This window comes from Dermacentor andersoni, chromosome 11 (genome assembly GCF_023375885.2).
Source record: "Dermacentor andersoni chromosome 11, qqDerAnde1_hic_scaffold, whole genome shotgun sequence".
NCBI classification, from domain to species: domain Eukaryota; kingdom Metazoa; phylum Arthropoda; class Arachnida; order Ixodida; family Ixodidae; genus Dermacentor; species Dermacentor andersoni.
The window spans coordinates 13,033,139-13,055,230 of record NC_092824.1 but is presented as its reverse complement, the minus strand read 5'-3'; the positions used below and the strand labels follow the sequence as shown (position 1 = coordinate 13,055,230).

The 22,092-nt window shown below is 46.5% G+C and overlaps 1 protein-coding gene across 1 annotated transcript in view; it reads left to right on the top strand.

Annotated features, from left to right (window-relative positions):
- Positions 1-22,092, top strand: part of LOC126517916 (arylsulfatase B-like) — a 315,163-nt gene that overhangs the window by 5,699 nt on the left and 287,372 nt on the right. The window contains exon 2 of the mRNA XM_050167747.3: positions 14,428-14,601. Coding sequence (XP_050023704.3) covers positions 14,449-14,601 — 153 coding nt within the window. The 5' untranslated portion in view covers positions 14,428-14,448. The remainder of the gene's footprint in view (positions 1-14,427; positions 14,602-22,092) is intronic.

Sequence of the window (22,092 nt, the reverse complement as noted above, 5' to 3'; positions counted from 1 at the left end):
CTGTGAGCAACTCCATTTTCTGTGAATGCGAAAAATATGGCTCATGGGTGCAACATAAGCAAAATTTCTCGAGAGAGGGAAGAAAAAATGCAAGCTGTTTTTGTAAAGCTCCTCTCTGTACCGAAATGGCGAGCATATCTCAAAAATGTGTTTGCCTGTAATTTGCAACTTCTCTTGACGTTCCCCCGCGCGTCGTGAACTACAAATACAAGAGTTCGCGGACATGTGCCTCGAGAGACGCACAGCGTTACATAAAGCTAACAAACGAGAGTGGGCACACGCGCTCTCATGGATTAGTAAACACTCGACGCAGTTCCACACAAATAGAAAGAAAGTTAAAAAAAAAACACTTGCCTTGCTCCACGCAGGCAGTGAATCACACAACATGACACTCAGATAACGCCTTCCTCCCCGCCAACAATGCCCTTGAGGCACGCAGTGCCAATGCTCTGTTCGGCGAGCACGTGTAGGGAAATACAATACAAGGCAATATCATCAGCGAATCGCAAGTTACTAAGGTATTCCTCATTAAATCTTATCCCCAATTCTTCCCAATCCAGCTGTCTGAATACCTCTTGTAAACACGTTTTGAATAGCATTGGAGGGATCGTATCTCCCTGCCTGACGCCCTTCTTTATTCCGATTTTGTTGCTTTCTTTATGCATGACTACGGTGGCTGTGGAGCCACTATAGATATCTTTCAGTATTTTTACATACGGCTCGTCTACACTCTGATTCCATACTGTTTGCATGACTGCTGAGGTTTTGAATTAATCAAACGCTTTCACGTAATCAATAAAAGCTAGATATAGGGGCTGGTTCTATTCCGCACATTTCTCTATGACCTTAATGATAGGGTGAATATGGTCTATTGTTGAGTAGCCTTTACGAAATCCTGCCTTGATCCTTGTTTGACAAAATTCTAAGGTGTTCCTCATTCTGTTTGTGCTTAGCTGAGTAAATACTTTGTAGGCTGATCGGTCTATAATTTTTCATGTCTTTGGTGTCCCCTTTCTTATGGATTAAGATTACGTTGGCGTTATTCCAAGATTCCGGTACGCGCGAGGTCATGAGGCATTGCGTATACAGGGTGGCCAGTTTTTTCTAGAACAATCTTCCCACCATTCCCCAGCTGCCTTCACCCTATGTATAGCTCCCAGGGCGTTCTTTACTTCTTCCGGCATTACTTGTGGGATTTCAAATTCCTCTAGACTATTCTCTGCTCCGTTATCGTCGTGGGTGCCACTGGTACTGTATAAATCTCTATAGAACTCCTCAGCCACTTGAACGATCTCATCCATTTATTAATGATATTGCCGGCTTTGTCTCTTAACGCATACATCTGATTCTTGCCTATTCCTAGTTTCTTCTTCAATGCTTTTAGGCTTCCTCCGTTCCTGAGAGCATGTTCAATTCTATCCATATTATACTTCCTTATGTCAGCCGTCTTACGCTTGTTGATTAACTTCAAAAGTTCTGCCAGTTCTATTCTAGCTGTAGGGTTAGAGGCTTTCATACATTGGCGTTTCCTGATGAGATATTTCGTCTCCTGCGATAGCTTACTGGTATCCTGTCTAACGAAGTTACCACCGACTTCTATTCCACACTCCTTAATGATGCCCAGAAGATTGTCGTTCATTGCTTCAACACTAAGGTCCTCTTCCTGAGTTAAAGCTGAATAGCGGTTCTATACCTTGATCCAGAATTCCTCTATTTTCCCTCTTACCGCTAACTCATTGACCGGCTTCTTATACCGGTTTCTTCCGTTCCCTCCTCAGGTCTAGGCTAATTCGAGTTCTTACCATCCTATGGTCACTGCAGCGCACCTTGCTGAGCACGTCCACATCTTGCATGATGCCAGGGTTAGCGCAGAGTATGAAGTCTATTTCATTTCTTGTCTCGCCGTTCGGGCTCCTCCACGTCCACTTTCGGCTTTCCCGCTTGCGGAAGAAGGTATTCATTATCCGCATATTATTCTGTTCCGCAAGCTCTACTAATAACTCTGCCCTGCTATTCCTAGTGCCCATGCCATATTCTCCCACTGCATTGTCTCCAGCCTGCTTCTTGCCTACCTTGGCATTCAAGTCGCCGATCAGTATGGTGTATTTTGTTTTCACTCTACCCATCGCCGATTCCACGTCTTCATAGAAGCTTTCGAGTTCCTGGTCATCATGACTGGATGTAGGAGCGTAGACCTGTACAACCTTCATTTTGTACCTCTTATTAAGTTTCACAAGACCTGCCACCCTCTCGTTAATGCTGTAGAATTCCTGTATGTCACCAGCTATGTTCTTATTAATCAGGAATCCGACTCCTAGTTCTCGTCTCTCCACTAAGCCCGGTAGCACAGGATGTGCCCGCTTTTTAGCACTCTATATGCTTCATATGCCCTCCTAACCTCACTGAGCCCTATTATATCCCATTTGATGTCCGATAATTCCTCCGATAGCACTGCTACACTCGCCTCACTAGATAACCTTCTAGCTTTAAACGATGCCAGGTTCAGATTCCAATGGCGGCCAGTCCGGATCGAGATATTCTTAGCACCCTATGCTGCGTCACAGGCCTGACCACCGCCGTGGTCAATTGTTCGCAGCTGCTGGGGCACGTAAACACCCATAATACATTTTTTTTTTCCTGGTGACCATTCTTCAACGTCTAACCCATGTTACAAAGTTATTGTTTGGCGCAAGACGTGCTTGCATGTATAGGAAATTTCCACAATGCCTTCGCATATTTTATACCGACAGCGCGTTGTTTACTCAGACAGCGCGTGAAGCGAATAGTTGTGTACATTCCCGATCAAGCGCGAGCGCCAGCGATTGCGGTGCAATTTACGATGACTTATGCCTGACTGTGCGACTCCTTGACCTACAGATCAGATTCCGACGACGGGCCACAGTGCGTGCCGCTATCGTTGTGCTTTGAGCGTTACTTCTTTTTGAGGCCACAAGTGGCGCGACAATATGGAGTTATATTCGCGACTCACAATTGGGGAATTGTCTCTGTTCTTCACCATCACTTCTACGTGACAGTGAAAACGTGCTACATTTTCATTGAGTGAATACGAGTAACTCAACCAATGACATTTGTTCCGCTTGGGCTTACTCTTCTAACACAATATTTGATAATTAATAACTGAATTTTTTCCTCTAACAGATTGCAAAATAGAGGAACTTGGATATTAGCAGGACGTCTTAGGAGAAAAAAAAATATTGTTGATTATTCAGGTTTCACCGGACAGCATAAAAGTGAAATTCAACAAGAATATCCTTAGCATATTTAAATGTCCGCCCACTTCCAAAAGATTTGTAGAAGTTTCTTCTTTGCACGCTGATACCAACTACAAAAATATAGATAAGAAGACTAGCGAAGGGATAGTCTGAGTGGTAACACGTTAAGAGGCATGACCACTAACGGCCGCAAGAGTCCGTATGCAATGTTCAGTCGTTTCCGAGAAGCGCTGTTGGTCTTTCTGGCCTTGAGAATCTATTAGTACTTAGGACAAGTCTCCAGGACATTTTCCTCCGAGCGCAGTCGGCCATCCAAGAGGCTGATACTAAGCTCCCGGAGCAGAGCGTCGAGCGTCCGACGTTGAGATTCCAGCCTCCATAGGTCGAACGAGACGCGTCGGCATAGAAACGACAGGATGATTGCTAGTGATTTGTGTAGTCTTGGCTATATTAAAGGGAAGCTGAAGAGTCTGTCGAATTCAACAAGACGCTAATATACGAATGCGGGAACCTTATAAACCATGCACGTAAAATTTTGGGCGGGATTTTTCACTTAGCAACGACGTAATCGCCGTTTAAATTTGCACTGTAGCTCCGCCCCCCGTCGAGCACCGCGCGCTGCTGCTGACGCTGACGATGCGAGCGGAGACCGGAAACCGCGGCGTAGTGACGTCAGCACTGGTGTTCCGCTCCTACGCAGTCTCCGCGATCGTGCCTGACCGCTCTTATTTCTTTCTGCGCGCATGCCGTCATAATCTGCCTCGCTCGAACCTGCATTCCTTTGTTTGTGTATATGTGGAGTGTTAATTGACGTGCGCAGCATGAATTGAAGTGGTGGGCCGATAATGTCGGCGTTCTGTGCAGCCTACGGTTGCATGAACACCAGCGGCCGCGACGATGTTCCATTACTCCCCGCAAGACATGAAGCTTGCAGCTATGTGGGAGGCTGCTGTGAATCGTAAGAATTTCAAGCGCTCAAGAACAACAGGGCTGTGCTCTAACCACTTGTGTGACGACAATTACTACCAGAGTTTATCAATAAGGCGTGAATGAGTGGGAGTACGACTTTCTGCTAGCAGACTTTCTAAACGCAGCGCGAAAAGGTAGGGGCAACGAACGCAAAAAGGCGGGACGGGTGCAGGCGGACGGATGGTAACTGGTCTTTGAAGACCTTATGAATACATGAAACTCGTCCAAACCTGGATTTTGATTTATTGCTAGCTCCTTCGTGTATATAGCACGCTGAACGGGAGGTACATGTTCATCTCCCACCCTTGACGCAGCTTTGGTGGCAAACCACCGTTAATTTTCTACTCGCACGTGTGTTGTAAAACAGCCAACATGAAGCTACCATAATGCAGTGCAAGTGTAAAGTTTTCATGTGTTTGAAAGCCGGCGCACGCCTGGACGCTGCACTCCCCCTCGCGCACAGAGAGAAAACGGCTGTCTCACGTAGCCGACAGAATTCGCCGCCTTTAGGGCCGATTTACGCTCGAGCAACCGCACGCTTGCGGTTGCGTGAAAAATTGCACGTATCTAGCACATGTGCACAAATTACCGTTTACATTATGTACACAGTGTATACCTTACACATTGTAAACCGAAATTTGTGCACAAGTGTTTGATACGTGCAATCTTTCGGGCGACCGCACGCGTGCGGTGCGGCTTGCGGCGATGGGTGGCTTGTGCGTAAATCGGCCCTTACGGCTCCGGCTACAAGTAGCGCGCTGATGAAGGCCACTACACGTGCTACATGAGCCGGAAAGCTTTTCCCGCATGTAAACCGTCTGTGTAGATTGCCGACTGCTTTGGGGCAGCGCACAAATCCCGACGATCGCATCCCTCCTTACGTTCCACGAGGAGGCATGCAGGAACATAACAGTACAGTTGTTTGCCGGGAAACGAACTCACTGGATCGCTGAATACAGCTTTGCAAAAGATATACTCACTAAAGAACATTTCTAACACGAGGAGATGCTAACACTTCGCTTTCGTTCGCGTCGAAAGTACTGCTTGCTACCAGCATCTTTTGCTTCTTGGAGAGGCCGGCTACGTATACATATAGAGATCAACGCCGAACTCCTCAGAGAAACGCAAGCTCTCGAAATTTACCATTACCGTCTCACCAAACCACAGTGCCAAACCACTTTGCACTGTGCCGCATGTGTAGCGGCAGTGGCCGGTCCGGACGAACACCAATGTTGACTTCACGAGGCGCCAGACCAATCACAAGCGGAAACGAGGCGCGCGAGGTGCCCGAGTCTGCTGCTCTACTTTTCGTCGAAATAAAATCTGTTTGCGCTTTATTTCGCTCAATTTCGTTGCGATATTCAAATTTGGAGGGTTGAAAACCATTGCGTACAGCTCTTCACCCATTTTTTCTGGAAAATTCTTCAGCTTCCCTTTAACGCGACATTGTTAAGGAGCTTGTGTCGTAGAAAAGCCGGTGTCGTCGGCGTCGTCGGCGTTGGCCGTGAGCGAAAAATGTCGTAAGGTAATTCATAAATAAAAACAACTTGCAAGATGAGCTGGGTGGGAATCAAACCAGAGTCTCCGGAGTGTGAGACGGAGACGCTACCACTCAGCCACGACTTGGATGGTTCAAAGTCAGATGAAAATGCCTCTAGTGAATGCGGTGTTGCTTTAGAAACGGGCCGTAGAAAGTTATACTGCGGTGTATATCGGTAATTATGAGCATGTAAATTACAGAAGTCACGTAGTGAAGTACGTTTCCGCCACATTTCTTCTGCGCTTGGCGAACACGCAGAGCCATCTTTCGGCAAACACAGAAGACCCCCTCCTCGCAATGTGCGGCGCTAGCCCAACAGGTGGCGCTGCCCTCCAGTCGCCCCCTTCTCCCCTTCAGAATCAGAATCAGTATTTATTGTTAGAAGTTGGGTCAAATTACAAGTATTTAGTATGCAGGAGGAGGTCCCATAGTCAAAGACTGTATCGGGACCTCCTGTACAAGAATAGTTGTGATAATTGACATCTCAAAGCAACAGTAGCATATAATAACGTATTATACAAGCAACAGGAAATGAACGTTAACAGAGCAAAATACAGAATTCATTACACATAATAACAAGGTTTAGCTTATCTCACGGTAACATAAAGAATTGTATGTCAAGAAAATACCAGTAGTTTATTTACAAGAACAAAAACAAACAAAAAGGCATAAAAGCAAAAGAATAACGGACAAAAAACGGTTACAGTAAATTTTCTCATTAGTTTGTCAATAATAAATGCATATTGAGTTCCCTTTTGAATTGGTGTAAATATCTTGTATTTTTCATGAGAGGAAGAGTGTTCAATATTGATATGGAAGTGAATGCCACGGTTTGTTTACCGTAGTTAGTGCGGATTCGTGGTAAAAGAAAATTGTTATTCAACGCGAATCTGGTGGTACTATTCGTTGTCAGGTTAGATGGTGAAAATGTGATTGACGGTAGCTCATTATGTAGAAATCTGTAGAAAAAAATACCTAGGTTGTATTTAGTGAGCCGAGAAATAGTAAGGATGTTATTCTCGTGTAGTAAGGAAGTGGCATTAGAAAAGCGTGAACTATAGGTAATTATTCTGATGGCTCGGTTCTGAATTGTTTGTAAAGACGTAATATGAGTATTATAGGGGTTTCCCCAACATATGATACCATTAGTAATGTGAGAGTGGACGAAAGAGTGGTAAAGTGAGAGCAATGTGGTACGTGTGAAGTAAGGGCGGGCTTTAATTAGGATGCGTATACCATAAGCTATTTTCTTTTTCATATGAGCAATATGATTGTGATATTTCAGATTTGATATTTCAGATTACAATCAAGTAGAACGCCAAGGAAAGATGAACATGAACTTGGATCAAGGCAGTGGGGACCAAGACTGATAGGTGGAATGGAAGCTATGTTTTGCTGATGTGAAGAGAATACAACAAGTTTATTCTTAGTTGCATTAATAGATAACATGTTAACATTACTCCACCTTAGAATGTTTTCTAAGTCAGCATTTAGTTTATTAACGAGAAATGAGATATCTTTATGAAAAGTGAATATTGTGGTATTATCAGCGTACAGAATGCATTTTGTCGAACAAAGACAATTAGGTAAATCATTAATATAAACTAAAGAGAGGAGTGGCCCCAGGATGGAGCCATGAGGCACACCGATGTTAGTAGTTCGCCGTCGAGAATAAGCACTGGAAACAAAAACAACTTGAACCCGGTTATATAAGTAACTTTTTAGTAGCGAAAGGGCAGGACTGCAAATGCCAATTGCTTCGAGCTTAGAAAATAGGATATTATGATTAATGCTACCAAATGCTTGCGTTAGATCGATGAAAACTGAGGCGGCGAGAAATCCCTCGCCAATAATTTTTTTTAGTTGGTCCGTAAGATGAAAAAGTGCCTGATCTGTGGAATACCCATGGCGAAAACCGAACTGACATGCAGCGATGGTATTAAACTTAGAAAGATATTTTGTTAGCCGTATTTCAATTAGTTTCTCAATAACTTTTCCAAAGAAGGGCAGAATGGAAATAGGTCTGTAATAGGGGGGGGGGGGGCGCAGAAGTGAGTTGTCGCCTTTTTAAAAACTGGGATAACTTTGCCACGCTTCAGTTCAGAGGGAAATTAACCAGTCCTGAATAATAAATTAACAATAAATAAAAGTATGTCGGAAATTAGGTGCGAAATAAGTTTAATGTTATCGGGATGAACCTCATCAATTCCAGCGCTTGTCACTTTTAGGTTATTTATAAAAGCAGTTATTTCTTCTGGCGTTGTAGGAAATAAAAAGAATGAATGAGGTAGACGGTTCATGTCAATGTTTTCGGCAAGAGTAGGTGCATTGTTAGGAAAGAAAAACTACTGAAAGCCGCAGCTATTTCAGCAGGGGAATCGAGCTCTACTCCATCCTTTAAAATTCTGGATACCTGGTTTAGTCGTGCGTGTCTATTTAAAAAGAAGTTGACAATCTCCCATTTCTTTTTAGTGTTATTAGCTGCCTGTAAGATTCTTTGCTCGAAATGCAAACGTTGAGCTGTTTTTATTTTACAGTTAACAGTGTTATAGAAGCTTTTATATCTGGCACGTAAGTTCATGTTAAATGGTTGCCTTTTAGTTTTAATATATAAGTTATCCCGTTTGCGCATTTGTGCTAATAACTGCTGTGAGAGCCATGGATTGTGAACAAATGACACATTTTGTCGCATTTCTTTTTGGAGGTGAACTTACGGAAGTATGATGTAATTAGAGAAAAAAATTTGGAAAAAAGCTTTCTGGGGGTCATTTAGTGATTTAATTTCAGACCATTTTGTATTAGCAACAGCAGTTATGAAGCCATCTTTGTCAAGAACATCTTTAGTGTGTGAAAGTGGGTAAGGTCGTACATTAGAAATGAAACGTAAAAGCAGGGGGTAATGATCACTGATGTCGATGTGCAAAACTTTTGCCTCTGGTGAATGAAGCAGGTTAGAAAAAGCATGATCAATAAGTAAGCCTGTACCATAAGACACTTCGCGCGTGGGCACATTGATTAAGCAATCATATCCGTAGCTGTGGAATAAACTAGTGCAGTTAATACAAATGGGCGATGTTTCATCGTGTAAATTAATGTTTATATCACCTATTATAATAATATTTAATTTCTAGTGATATAGCATGTAAAATATGATCGAGATTGGTACAGAATTAATTGACTGACGATGAGGGCGAACAGTAAATGCAGCCAAATATGAAATTCTTGTCATCTCGAGCAAGAAAGCAGTTACTGATTTCAATCCAAACAGATTCGCACTTAGTAACGGTTAAGGATAGATCATGTCTTCTTCGATAAGCAATATTAGAAGAAACATATATGGCAGCACCACCGTGATTAGTCGTCAATCTATTGCAGTATTCCACTTTATAGTTAGGGAAGCAATACCAATTTTTGTCATTGTCAGATAGCCAGGTTTCAGTAATGGCAATTAGTGAAAAGGGATTAGTTAGGGATGCGAGGAAATTATCGATAGCGTCTAAGTGTTTACGAAGACTCCTAGCATTAAAATGAATGATGGAATGAAATCCATTTAAGAAAGAATTCAATTGTTTGGTTTTCAGTGTAGAAGCCATGTTTGTTGTGTCAATTGGTTAAACAATTATGCCTAGTCTAATTTGGTTAAGTCGTATTCATCACGAATGCGCAGAACTTTGCTGTTAGTAGTCTTTCTAGCCTTAATTTGGCAGTTGTCCGTTCAAAGGAACATCCAATTTCTTTCTTTCTTCAAAGTTAGAGCCTTGGAGAAGAGAGCCTTGGTTAGATGGGGTCAAATACTCATTTACAAAAACAGGAGCGTTGGAAGAGCCGGAAAATCCAATGTCACTAAGACAAAGTTTAGCTTTACGTGCTTTACTAACAAAATCAGCTTTCTTCGTTCTAGAATGAAAACGAGCGATGATATTCTTCTTCTCATTAGATCTGGTGGGAACGCGATGAACAATGTCCAGATGGCTAGGCGATACGGGACAGCCAATTCTGTCCCCTACCGTTTGCATAATTGTAACGCAGTCCTCTCCTTGGTAACAGGGAACGCCTTTGATCTCGACATTGCTAAGGCGGGAGTACTGTTCTAGTTCCTCAACCTTGCGAGTCAATGACTGGTTCTGAGATCTCAGCTTGGTGTTCTCAACGATTAGCGTAGCATTTTGGCTACGTAGTTCTTCTATAAGTCCGTTGAAGTGTTCAGTGCTTGTACTCAAGGAATCAACTTCCTTTTTCAGTTCCACAACATCTATCCCAGACTCCTTCATCCTCAACAAGATCTTGCCAAAGACGAGTTCATGCGTGTTTTTAGCACGTTGTTAACTTTAGTTCCAGCTCCTCAATTTTTTCCGATAGTTTAGCATTCGTCGGCATGGTATGCGTATTAAAAACAGACTCAGATAGAAAAAAAGGAAGAAAAAAAAAGAAAGAAACGCGATTGATGGCAGCAGCAGCAGTGGCGAGAAAAAAAAAGCAGAAAAAAGAAAAAGAAGGATCAAAGTTGGAATACCTGCGCAGATTCCGGCTTAGATTTGGATCATGCAATGCCGCTGCTGCCAATGAAGAGCAGGCGTCGATGTCGGCTCGTTTATAGGGCGCCCCGCGATCGCAGCGAACTCCAGTGGTGATCTTGCCGATGCTGGGCGCAGGCCCCGGTGAGGCTACGCAGTCGCAGATTCACCACGTGTGGATGGTGCAGCGCCTTCCAGGAAGCAAAGCGATGGGACAGCACCACGAAGATGATCGCCGAAGAAACAGAGGGCGACAAGGAGAGCTGCGCAAACAGAAGATTCCGGCTTAGATTTGGATCATGCAATGCCGCTGCTGCCAATCAAGACTCGTTTGACCGCATTGGGGCCGTGTGGGGACCGGTGCGAGGATGCCCCAATATCCTTGCGTTTAATAAGTTTTCTCGCTCTCTCCCCTTCCAACTTCCAGCGTGCGTCACTCGAACACTCGTGTGTAGGTGACGCGGCTCCTCTTTCCGCTCGCAGCGCGATTCCTAGGAGCACCGCCCGATGCGGGACGCCTCTGACGTGGTCGCTGCACCGTAGCGCGTCTAGTGGGAAAGCGTCCCCTGCGATGTGTGCCGTGCTCCTGGCTAGGAGTCATGCGTCCGCGTGGTCCCATCGGATGGTCCCATCGAGGCGTCAGCCCCATGATCGCGTCCGCCTTCATGGCGCGTTGCGGCCCGGCTGTCCGTGCGGATCACGACGTTTGGCTCGCGTAGATCGTTTCTCTCGCCGAGACACCGAGTTCTTTGGTTCGTTCCGCTTGCTCAGGCGCACGTTTCGTCTTTGTGTGACTAAAGAGCATGACTTGCGAATGAGTGGGCTGCGCGAACGGGGTGCGATAACGCTATCGCGTTCCACTCTTGAAGGCGAAGCTTAAGCGTCATGCAAGTTTTTTTTCGTCATGAGACCCAAGATAGCACCCTGTCTTCTAACGTCCTATTATGTTGGTGTTCGCGTACAGTAAGGTCAGTCCTGAAGGGACGCGCACCGTAACATACTAAAGAGCTGCTACCGTTTAACGTATGGAAGGCAAAAAACTCTTCCAACTGTCTGTTTAGAATAGCGTTTCAGAGAACCCATGTTTCTAGTATATTCCCACAATGGCAAAAGTCAAAAGTCTGACTTGTTCTCTAAGTTGTAAGTAGTTGTCCCGACATTGTAGCTGTAATTCACAGTGACGGCCGCTAAGAAACACGCAACGCGGTATGTTCGATGACGAAGTATTTGCCAAGAATGGTATTCAGAAAGCGTTTATTACCATGAACTGGGGGTGCCAATACCATTGCAAAGGGCGGACGCTGGGAGGCGACTACAATCGTTTGCTCGCCACATCACACGACTACGCTGGAATTCAACCGGTTTCACGAACGCCCGCTGCCACCTGGACTCCTCTGTTTTTTTCTCTTTAGGTACACCACCCCTTTTCCCAATGTGCTTAAACGTGCTTCCACTGCACGTTCGGTACACCCTTGCCGTAAAAATTAATAAATAATTGATTCATTCATTCCTTTATTGCTGCGCAAGATAGCGCCTCTTCATCTCCGTAACCATCTCCTCACCTGGACTCTGCCATCGCAAAACGAGGTTGCTGTGTAACGTATGGCTGGGCGTCGCATTTACAATTGCGTAGGAATGGTCAAATGCGCGGCGTGCAATTGGGTGACGTGACAGTAGAGCAGTTTCTGTACCTCATCTACACTAAATGCTCTGCTCCGTGAGCAATTATTAGTAGCTTCGCCGGTAGACCGCTGTACCGTTCTCTACGTCATCCCGGCGTAGACCAGCGATGACTCGGGGGTCGCGCTGGCGGCTGTTGATGGTCACGACGGAAGGCGAAGGCTGCAGTGGAGCAGCGGCCTCGCACGTGCCTGGATTCAATGAAGCGAGCATGGCCGGTGGTGTTATGCGGCGAACCGAGCGGAGCTCCAGTGACAATGTACGAGATATCTTGGGGAACCAAAAGCACCGTCCATCACTTGTAAGGAACCGCTTTATTACAGCCTAGGTCGTGCTACAACCGCGAGGATCAAGCTATGCTGCTGGTGATGATATATACTGATGAAGAAGATGTACAATGGGGGATGATATGTGGAGATCGTGAAGTTGAAAGTCAGGCATGTGTTGCTCTCACAGTATGTTTAATAAACAAGCTCCGGTAAGATCTAACAACAAATATTTGAAATCAAGCACTCTCTGAAAACGCAACTGACACGAAAAGAGATTGTCGTCCTGGCCGGTTCCAGCCTTTTGTGATATTGTCATCAAAGGTAAGGCTCCGTGAGCATGTTCCTTGCGGTCAGACGACTTCCGATTTTTATTCACGTCGTTTTTCCGATATCAAGCTGCTTCCGCCGCGGAGGTAACTCGCACGAAAGGGTTCCACGCAGGCTGCGCCGGCTTCGTTTCCGTTCATTTCAGTCTCAAATAACGGATGGGGTAGCCACGCGTTGAGCGTTCCCCCGAGGAGCAGGCACGCTTTGACGAGCGGCGGCGAGAACTCGCCCATAACAGGGCTCGCCATCGGCGTGCCGGTCCAGCCGTCAGAGCCGCCCGAGCCCAGGCAATCCGACAGCAACGAGAATAAGATCCCGAGTTGAGGGACCGGGAGGCCGAAGCAATCCAGCACCTGTGGGTTACTTAACCGTGACGAAGGTCAGGTGCACGCAGGACAAGCTTCGATTACCGCCATTTTCCGGTAGGGAAAGAGTTGCAAATTTTTGTGTCGGTTTCGCTTCGAGAAAAATATAATGCTATAAATGCAATATCATTCGTTCTTGTCTCGTGGATATAAATATGGGTTTAAATGATGTCCACATTGCGTTTGGTTCAAAGAGTATGTGTAAGCAGGAAAATGTTCGCTCACACGCACATACACGAACTCCATCTCTCACTTGCACGCACGTACACACACAATAAGCACGCACATACATCCATGCGCACATAAACGCGCACACATTTGTCCGCCCGCATGCATGCTTCAACACGAACACACAAGTTCGCATACGCACACAATCACACGCGCCCATGAATGACCCGCAAGCACGCAAGTGCACGCACACGGAAATGCAGGCTTGTACACACGCCGCGAATGTTCACAAACGCATACACGCACTATTGCGCATGAATATGCAAATGCGGCGGCACACGCACGCGCACACATACACACAAGCACACGCGCTTACAACCACACACAGGCACGCTCAAGGCGTGCACACGCGTAACCACTCGCTACCGCCTCGGCTGCCTCACGGAAAGCTGCGCGCGCAAACAGACCGCATAACAATCGCGCTACTATTACCGTTTCAACATGAGCTATAATAAATCGCGTTACGGTTTAAATTTGGCGCCTTCTCAGGTCTGTCTACCCTCTGCCGGGAGGATGCAAAATGATTTGCTCCACTGTCCATCCCTGACCAAAACACTGCTTGAACAGCCCACCAATGTTCCGACTATAGCTGCCATAAATGCATATGTTGTTAGAAGTGACTACCCTCTCGTTCGTTGTAGTCAGTTCAAACTTTTTGATGTTCGGCCACTTTTCTGAAAGAAATGTTTTTATATTTTTTTCCGTTCAGTTACGGTTGTTCATTGCCCTGAAGTTCTGAAGGAGAATGTCCAGAATTACTCTACATGCAAACTGTGCAGCCAGAGGAAAACTTGCCCGACGTAGCATGTATGTAGCAAAAAGGATAACGTTTCTTTCGTGGCATGAGCCAGTAGTGTGGTCCATTGTATTCCCTTTCTTTTCGTAGTAAACACTGCTTAGGACAGACGGACGTCGCATAAATGACGGTCTAAGAGAACAGGCAAACAATCTCAAGGAAGTCGTGCGCGTTGTTGGGGTTGCATTTCACTGCAGTTCTTGTGGCGTGAACCGCTTTTTGCTAAGTGCAGTTATGTCAGCGGAAGTGCTGACAACCTTAACGTGAAATAACATAGGTAGAAAAGATTTCCCGACTTGTCTCTGCATGTGCGAGTAACCCATCTGCGTCTTATGAAGGTGGATTGCGCATGTAGAATAGGACCGTTGTTCAATATAAGCACAAGGTCACTGAAAATAAATCTTTGTTGGAAGTTAGCCCTCGCCTGCCCACACGTTTAATCTGTCTGTGTGTGATTCTCTGCGCTACACAATGCCGATGGCAATTATGATGTTCTGCCCTATCAGCGCAGCTCGAGCGGCAGTGCTATGAAGGAGTGGAAACCCCCGATCCTTATGTCGTGCTTCGTGCTTGAGTGGGCCATCACGCTACTGTTCGGAGTGACTGTGCAACCACTGGCAGCTACCAACAGCGGTGCTTCGCAAAGGCCACATATTATCTACATAATGGGTGACGACGTGGTAAGTATCCTGCCGTGCAGCTTACTCTTTGACCGCAAATTACATGGCCGGCTTCATATGCGAAAGGCGCATTTTTATTGCGTTACCATTCTTTGGGTACTTCACGCACTTTCCAGAGGCTGCCTATCTATCTATCTATCTATCTATCTATCTATCTATCTATCTATCTATCTATCTATCTATCTATCTATCTATCTATCTATCTATCTATCTATCTATCTATCTATCTATCTATCTATCTATCTATCTGTCTGTCTGTCTGTCTGTCTGTCTGTCTGTCTGTCTGTCTGTCTGTCTGTCTGTCCGTTTGTCCGTCTGTCTGTCTGTCTGTCTGTCTGTCTGTCTGTCTGTCTGTCTGTCTGTCTGTCTGTCTGTCTGTCTGTCTGTCTGTCTGTCTGTCTGTCTGTCTGTGTTTGTATACATCGTTTTCCTTCCCACCTTGGTCACAAGGCAGTCAGTAGCCGAATGGGTGGCGCATCGGGCTGCTGTGCTGAGGTTTCAGGGTTCGAAACCAACTATCGGACCCACCTGGATCACTGAGTAGGTGACAATGTGTGCAAACCTGCCACTCTTCAGCGAATCTTTTTCGCACCGACGTGAATCACTCAGGTGCTGGAGTGGGTATACGCATCATTCGCCAAAGAAACCGTTTCATGCCGACTTGGATTACTGGGTATGCACCGCCCGGTCTGTCCTAGCCTCCAATGAACCTCTCTGATGGGGGCTAGCTTGGGTTACCGGGTATACGCCAGCTGGAGAGTGCCGCACTTTAATGAACGTCTTTAACGCCAACTTGGATAGCTAGGTGTGACGACTAGGTAGGCGACTAGTAGTCTTCCTAGGCAAGCCCGAAAGTCAGGCGTCCCGCTGCAGTGCACAGACCTCTTTCCGACCGTGACAGTACGTTGTGTCGCTATATTTATTCAATGCTAACGCATAACTGTCCACAGTCGCCTCACAATGACTGTCGACAGTAATTCCCCAAGCTCAGGCAGTGCTTAAAGTGCGGTGGCGTTCAGGTTGAACACGACGTTGCTAGACGACACCAAAGCATGCCGGACGTTTGCTTCTGCCCGTATTGTTTGTCGCCTTGGTGCGAACGACAACCAGGATGGCGGTCAAAGTTAACCGGGCGCCGACAGTGAATCTAGGAATTAACCGGAGCATCACTGAAAAAAAAAGAATTACGTAGATCCGAAAGATGTATCGCAAGTGAAGCGGTCAATCAAACGTTACAAGTTTGCCCGTTCCATTCTCGCGTCTTTGGCTTAAAGGAAATTGGTGCACGGGCACGTACCCCCACGCACTCATACTATACAAAGAGCTAGTTAGCGTTGACAAGATATAAGTATACGTGCGATTGTTGCCTAATGATCAGAGCATCGCACTGCTGTTATGGGAGATCGAGGTTCGATCCCGCCGTCGGGCATGTAATCGATTTACTTTAAGTGCGAGCCATTTAACGAGACAGCAGCACACAGCTGCCATGGTCCACAAAGTCCGGAACAGTTCGTGAAACATAACATCCCTCTGAAATGCTCGATTTTTATATTACGCCAACAAACCCCAAACCCCGCTCCCCAGTAAAAGAAGGAAACTTGGCCATCCTTATTTCTGGCAATAGAGAAAATATTTCGGATAAAAAGCAATCAAACGTTAGTTCTGCGATCAAATAGATACACTGTTAATGAACTAACTAATAATTCATTTTCTGAACTTTTCGAAATTGAAACTATTGCAGTGTATGAGAAACGATACCGCATTTCAGAAAACGATCAGCTTGGTTTGCGTGAGGCTGTGCGCACTTCAACCAGAATTTTGAAAAGAGCGACATATAAAATTTCACGATATCTGGAGAAGTTAGCCAAGTGTCGGGCCTGGCATGCTACGGCCCGTGATGTGATCAGGAATGAAAAACAAATTACGGCCTAAACTCGCTTAGAAGCAATTATCGTGGTGCGAAGCATTATATAGTGGCTCCCATATCTGCGAAGTAAATGTTCTTGCTTTTCTTCTTGCGTAATACTGCGGTACCGCTGCCTATCCCCTGCTGTTCCGGCACATGATCTAGAAGTCAGAATCAATTTTTTTTTATCAAGGCACGTTTGCAGTCTTTGCGAGAGGAGACGCATGCTGTGCAGAGTCGCGAGCGGCGCCCGGTGTCCAATCATTGTATCAATGAGCGCATGCCTCTGCGCCAGGTGCGTGTCAGTTGCACGGTAGCGGCTCCTCTGGCGCGTGAACGTAGCGGAGCTTCCGATCGTGCTCAGAGAACCCAGGACAACCAAATTTCGCTGCGCTCACGTGCCTCACCTTCAACGAACCTCTACTACATAAATAACAGTTTTAAAGCAAAGTTCTCTCTGCCTCTTCGACTTTTGCACTGCTGCTGCTGTGGCTGCTGTGGCTGCTGTGGCTGCTGCTGTCAGGCACACCACGTCGGGGGGTCACAACCTGTGCTTGCACGAGAAGAGTGAGTCAGAGAGGAAAGTCAGAGGAAAGGCGAGTTTGGTAGCCCCAGTGCCGTCTTGTAGGCCTTCCGGATCAGTGTCTCCAACTTTTCAATTTCCGACTTGAAGAGGTTAAGGAATGCCGTCCCGTACATTATCCGAGAAACCACGAAAGCCTGCACTAAGCGGATGGCGTCCCTTTCCTTCATGCCATGGTGCTTATTTCTGATACGATGTATCATCCGGAGGATTTGCTCGGTGGATGTTATAAGCTTCTTCATAGTGGTGGTGTTCTGTCGCCCCTGCGGGATATACAGCCCTAGGATCTTGATCTCCGTGGGTTTCGGTACTGAGTGGTTGTCTATATACACTGTGATGTTCTGCGCCAGGGGTGTCCTCGGGTTCCTCAGGATGAGCAACTCGGACTTTTCCGGCGCACACTGAAGGCCTCTTTCCCTTGCGTACTGGTCCACCGTGTCCGCTGCTGCTTGAAGACGCTCCTCGATCTCGGCGTCACTCCCCGAGTTGCACCAGACAGTGATATCATCCGCATACAATGTGTGTTTGATACCCGGGATTTCGGAGAGAAGGCCTGGGAGATCTTTCATAGCCAAATTGAACAAAAGGAGTGACAGTACCGCCCCTTGCGGAGTCCCTCTGGGGCCTAGAGTGATGGGATCTGATTTTATTCCACCGAAGTTTATAGTGGCTTGCCTTGCTGATAAGAAGTTTTTCACATAGTTGTAGGTTCTGGCGCCACAGTTGGTGTCGGCGAGGCTTTGAAGAATATTTTTATGCAGAACGTTGTCAAACGCTCCTTTCAAATCAAGTGCTAGGATGGCCCTTGTCTGTGACTTGGGGGGAGTGTCAAGGAGATCCTTGTACAGGTACAGGAGTACGTCCTGGGTCGATAGGTGAGGGCGAAAGCCAAATGAAGTGTTAGGTAGGAGGTTGTTCTCTTCCAAGTATCTACTGAGTCTCGTGTTGAGGACCCTCTCCATGAGCTTGCCCAAACACGAGGTCAGCGATATCGGTCTTAGATTATCCAGTTTAAGGGGTTTGTTCGGCTTCGGAATGAACCGAACCTCGGCCGCCTTCCAGGATATTGGTAGCGTTCCTGTAGCCCAATGCTGCTCGTTGAAGCATTCCACCAGCGAGGTGATGGAGTCATCGCTGAGGTTAAATAAGAGCTTTGCTGTTATTTGATCTGGACCTAGAGCTGCATTTTTTCTCATGGCCGCTATTTCTGCCTTGATCTCTTCTTTCGTGAGCGGGATGTCCAGCTTATCATTCAGCAGCCCAGAATACTCCGGTTGTTCCACGACTGGGTCCGTGCACAGATACCTGGTCTTGAGCTTTTCCATCAACTCTGTGTCCGTACCCGGGATGGTGTGTACAATCTTCGTGAGCCTGTCTTTAGTGGCCGACTTGCTGCTGCTGGGGTCGATTAGGACACGCAGGAGCTTCCAAGTCTTTGACACACCTAGCTTCCCCTGAATACCATCGCAGAGCGTATTCCAGTTCTGTCTGGCCAAGGATATGGCGTAGGATTCTGCCTTTTTGTTTATCTCGTCTATTTTTTTCCTGAATTTGCGGTTAAGCCGCTGTCTTCGCCATCTCTTTGTCAATGAGTGTCTTGCTTCCCATAAATGCATAAATGTAGAAGGTGCGGATCGACCGCGGGGCAATCTTCTGTCGCGCAGACCTCTTTCGTAAATGCTTTCAAAGCTTGCACCTCACCCTTAACCCATTCCTCTAGGTTTGTAATAGGGTTTGCAGTAGATGCCCGGGCCTGTCTCCACCTGTCCCAGTTCGTAATTCTTGCGATACCTATTTTGCGTTTGCACGCGTTTGTGCTTATCTCCAGAGAGAGGATGAAGTGATCGCTTCCCAGGTGCTGTTCGGTGTTCTTCCAAATCGCGCTGTTTATGTTCTTGGTGAACGTCAGGTCCGGACACGTGTCTCTACTAACACTGTTTCCCAGCCTCGTAGGGTAAGTGGGATCGGTGAGGATCGATAGCCCTTCTTGCGTCACTGCTTCTTCCAGCTTTCTGCCTTTTGGTGTCGCCGCCCGGTAGCCCCATGGAGGGCGCGGTGCGTTGAAGTCGCCCCCAATCACGCAGGGGGCATGGCCCGCTAAGCTCAGAAATTTCTTTATGAGGGAACCCAATCTTGCGTGCCTGTCTTGGGGAGAGCTGTAAACATTCAATACATGCGTGCTTGTCGCTCCTCTTTGGAGAGGAAGAATAGTAATATAGCAGTGCGCAATATCCGGCTCGAAAGGGTCGTGCAGTATGGCAGTGTATAGTTTGTGCACTAACGTGGCAGTTAACTGGTCTTGCTGATAAGTCACATAGTCTTGGAGTTTGATAGGTATTAGGTGGGGTTCTTGAATTAGGATAGCTGCCGGTGGGTCATATTCCTGAGATAGTAGGAGATTCAGATTAAAGATTGGCAGTTCCACTGCCAGATCTTTATTCTAGGTTTGGCTGGCATGGCGAGTCCGTATCGGAGGGCTCGTCCACTTGCATTGTACGAGCGAATTTGGACCTATGTCTTTTATCCCCATGTTCCTTCCGAAGTGCAGAAATTGCCGTCTCCGTGTATCGTCTGTTTGCAATCTGCTCTCGAATTTCTTGGAATTGGGCGTTCACGTAAATTGGAAAGGCTCGAAACTCCTCCTTGAAGGATCGGAGTTCTTAGATAATTTGTTGGTAGACCTCGCCTAAGACAGGCTGGGAGCTAGGTACCTGCTGTGTTTGGCTTTGAGGAGTCGGCTGAGTTACCGGCGTTATTGCATTAGTAGTGGCTCGCTTAAGCTCTTGGTTTTGGATTGTTAAAGCGCTGACTTGTTTTTTAAGACTTTCTATCTCTTTTTTGAGTGCTGCCAACTGCGTGTTATTATGCGGGGACGACGAGGGGAGGGGAGTCCACTCTGCAAAGCTCACCTTCGAATCTGAGAGCTGACCCGAGGACGTCTTCTTCAGCGCCCCGGTGGTCTTCGTGAGGTTCTCCTTCCCTTGTTCTTTACCCAGTCACCTTTCTTTACCCAGTCACCCAGTTACCCAGTTTACCTTGTTCTTTACCCACGCCAGTCACGTGGACGTGACTGGCGTTCTGGTTGGAGCCGGTTGCCCGGCGTTTCGAGCTCGAACGGCCGCGGGAGGTGGAACGAGAGTGGGAGACTGATGACTACGCTCCTCGCCATCGCTGTTCAGGCTGCTTCTTCTGCCTCGGCCTGCTCCTACCTTCTTCAAGTTCCGTTGTTGATGCCGCGTTTGATGACGTGGCACTAGCGTTCTTGTAAAAAAAAACGCCATGCAAACATGTCATGCGGAAAAAATACCCAGGACATGCAGAAGCAGTGCCGCATTAATTAAAGCGCAACACACGGTCCAGGCGACACTACGGAAGTGGTCGACCGTCAAATCAGCACTTCTGTGCCTACTGCCTTAGCTTTGCGGCTATGGCATTGCTAGAGGTCGCGGATTTGACCGAGGCAGCCGCATTTCAACGGCGGCGAAATAGAAAATGCAAGTGCACTTAGATTTTGGAACACGCTAAAGAACATCATGGTGTGAAAATTAAGCCGGAGCCCGCCACTACGGCGTGCCTCCTAATGCGATTGTGGTTTTGGCACGTACATCCTCATAATCCAATTCAAGTTTAATACTTCCGCCACCATGTCATGTGCCATGTGAGACAATTAATATGTTCAACCCTCTCAGAGGTTATGAAATATGACGCACAGCGACGCCTCAAGCAAACACCTCTCCCTGTGTGTTCTGTGTACTGCACAGACAAACAGCAGTGGTGCCCGCGAGATAAGGTTTAACATCAACCCACCACTCTCGTGTTAGACTAAACGTTGGAGAAATTTAGCTTTAGCCATCAACATCACTGCTTATTATCGTCAATCAAAACATCCAGCACGGAATGCTTCGCTTACATCGATTCCCACAGTGCGCGGTATCTGCATAATTTTTTTTTTATTTTCAAACTCCTATGTTGCCTTCACGACAGCAAGAAATCGATTTTCACTTTCAATGTAAATATTTATCTACCAAGTATGGAAGAGCAATAGAACGAGAAATTTTAGGCGTAATGTTAAGAGACGGGAAGAAAGCGGTGTAGATCGGACAGCAAGCGGGGATAGCCGATCTTTTAGTCCACACTAAGCAAAATGATGGAGCTCGGCAGGCCTTGTACAGCGTAAGGCAAATAACCAGGGCAGCAGTAGAGTTACAAAATGGGTGCCAAGGAAGGGAAGCGCAATCAAGGACTGCAGGAAAATAGGTGGGGTGATGAAATTAGGAAATTTGCATGCCCAAGCAGGAATCAGCTAGCGCGAGACAGGGGTAATTGGAGATCATGGGAGAGATCTCCGTCCTGCAGTGGACATAAAAGTAGGCTCATAATATCGACACATTGTAGAAAACAATTAAATTGTGGAGTTTTACGTGCCAAAAACACTTTCTGATTATGAGGCCCGCCATAGTGGGGGACTTCTGAAATTTGGATCACCTGGATCACCTAACGTGCACCTAAATCTAAGTACACGGGTGTCTCTGCATTTCGTCCCCATGGAAATGCGGCCGCTGTGGCCGGGATTCGATCCCGCGACTTCGTGCTTAGCAGCCTATCACCATAACGGCTAAGCAACCATGGCGGGTGGATTTTATAGACATTGTTAGGCCTAGTTTAAGAGTGCACCATACTTTTGTTGGATTTGCAAGCAGATATTTTATTTCTGAAGACGAAACAAAAATATGGTTACTGGAAGAAGAGCATGTATATTTAAATAGATTCTCAATGTCTGAGGCAATGCGCGCCAAAGGGCGTTAGTCGCAAATCTTCCTGGTCGTCTTTCAGACCAGAATCGAAGTCCTCTTCTTCGAATATTGCACGCTGTTACATTACCGCCGGCAGAAGAAGCATCTTATTGGAGAGCAGAAAGTAGGGCTAGTTGGTTGAAATGCGAACTGCAAAGGTTCTCGCGGAGACACGAGGACAAACCCAGAAATAATAAGGACGAGCGATA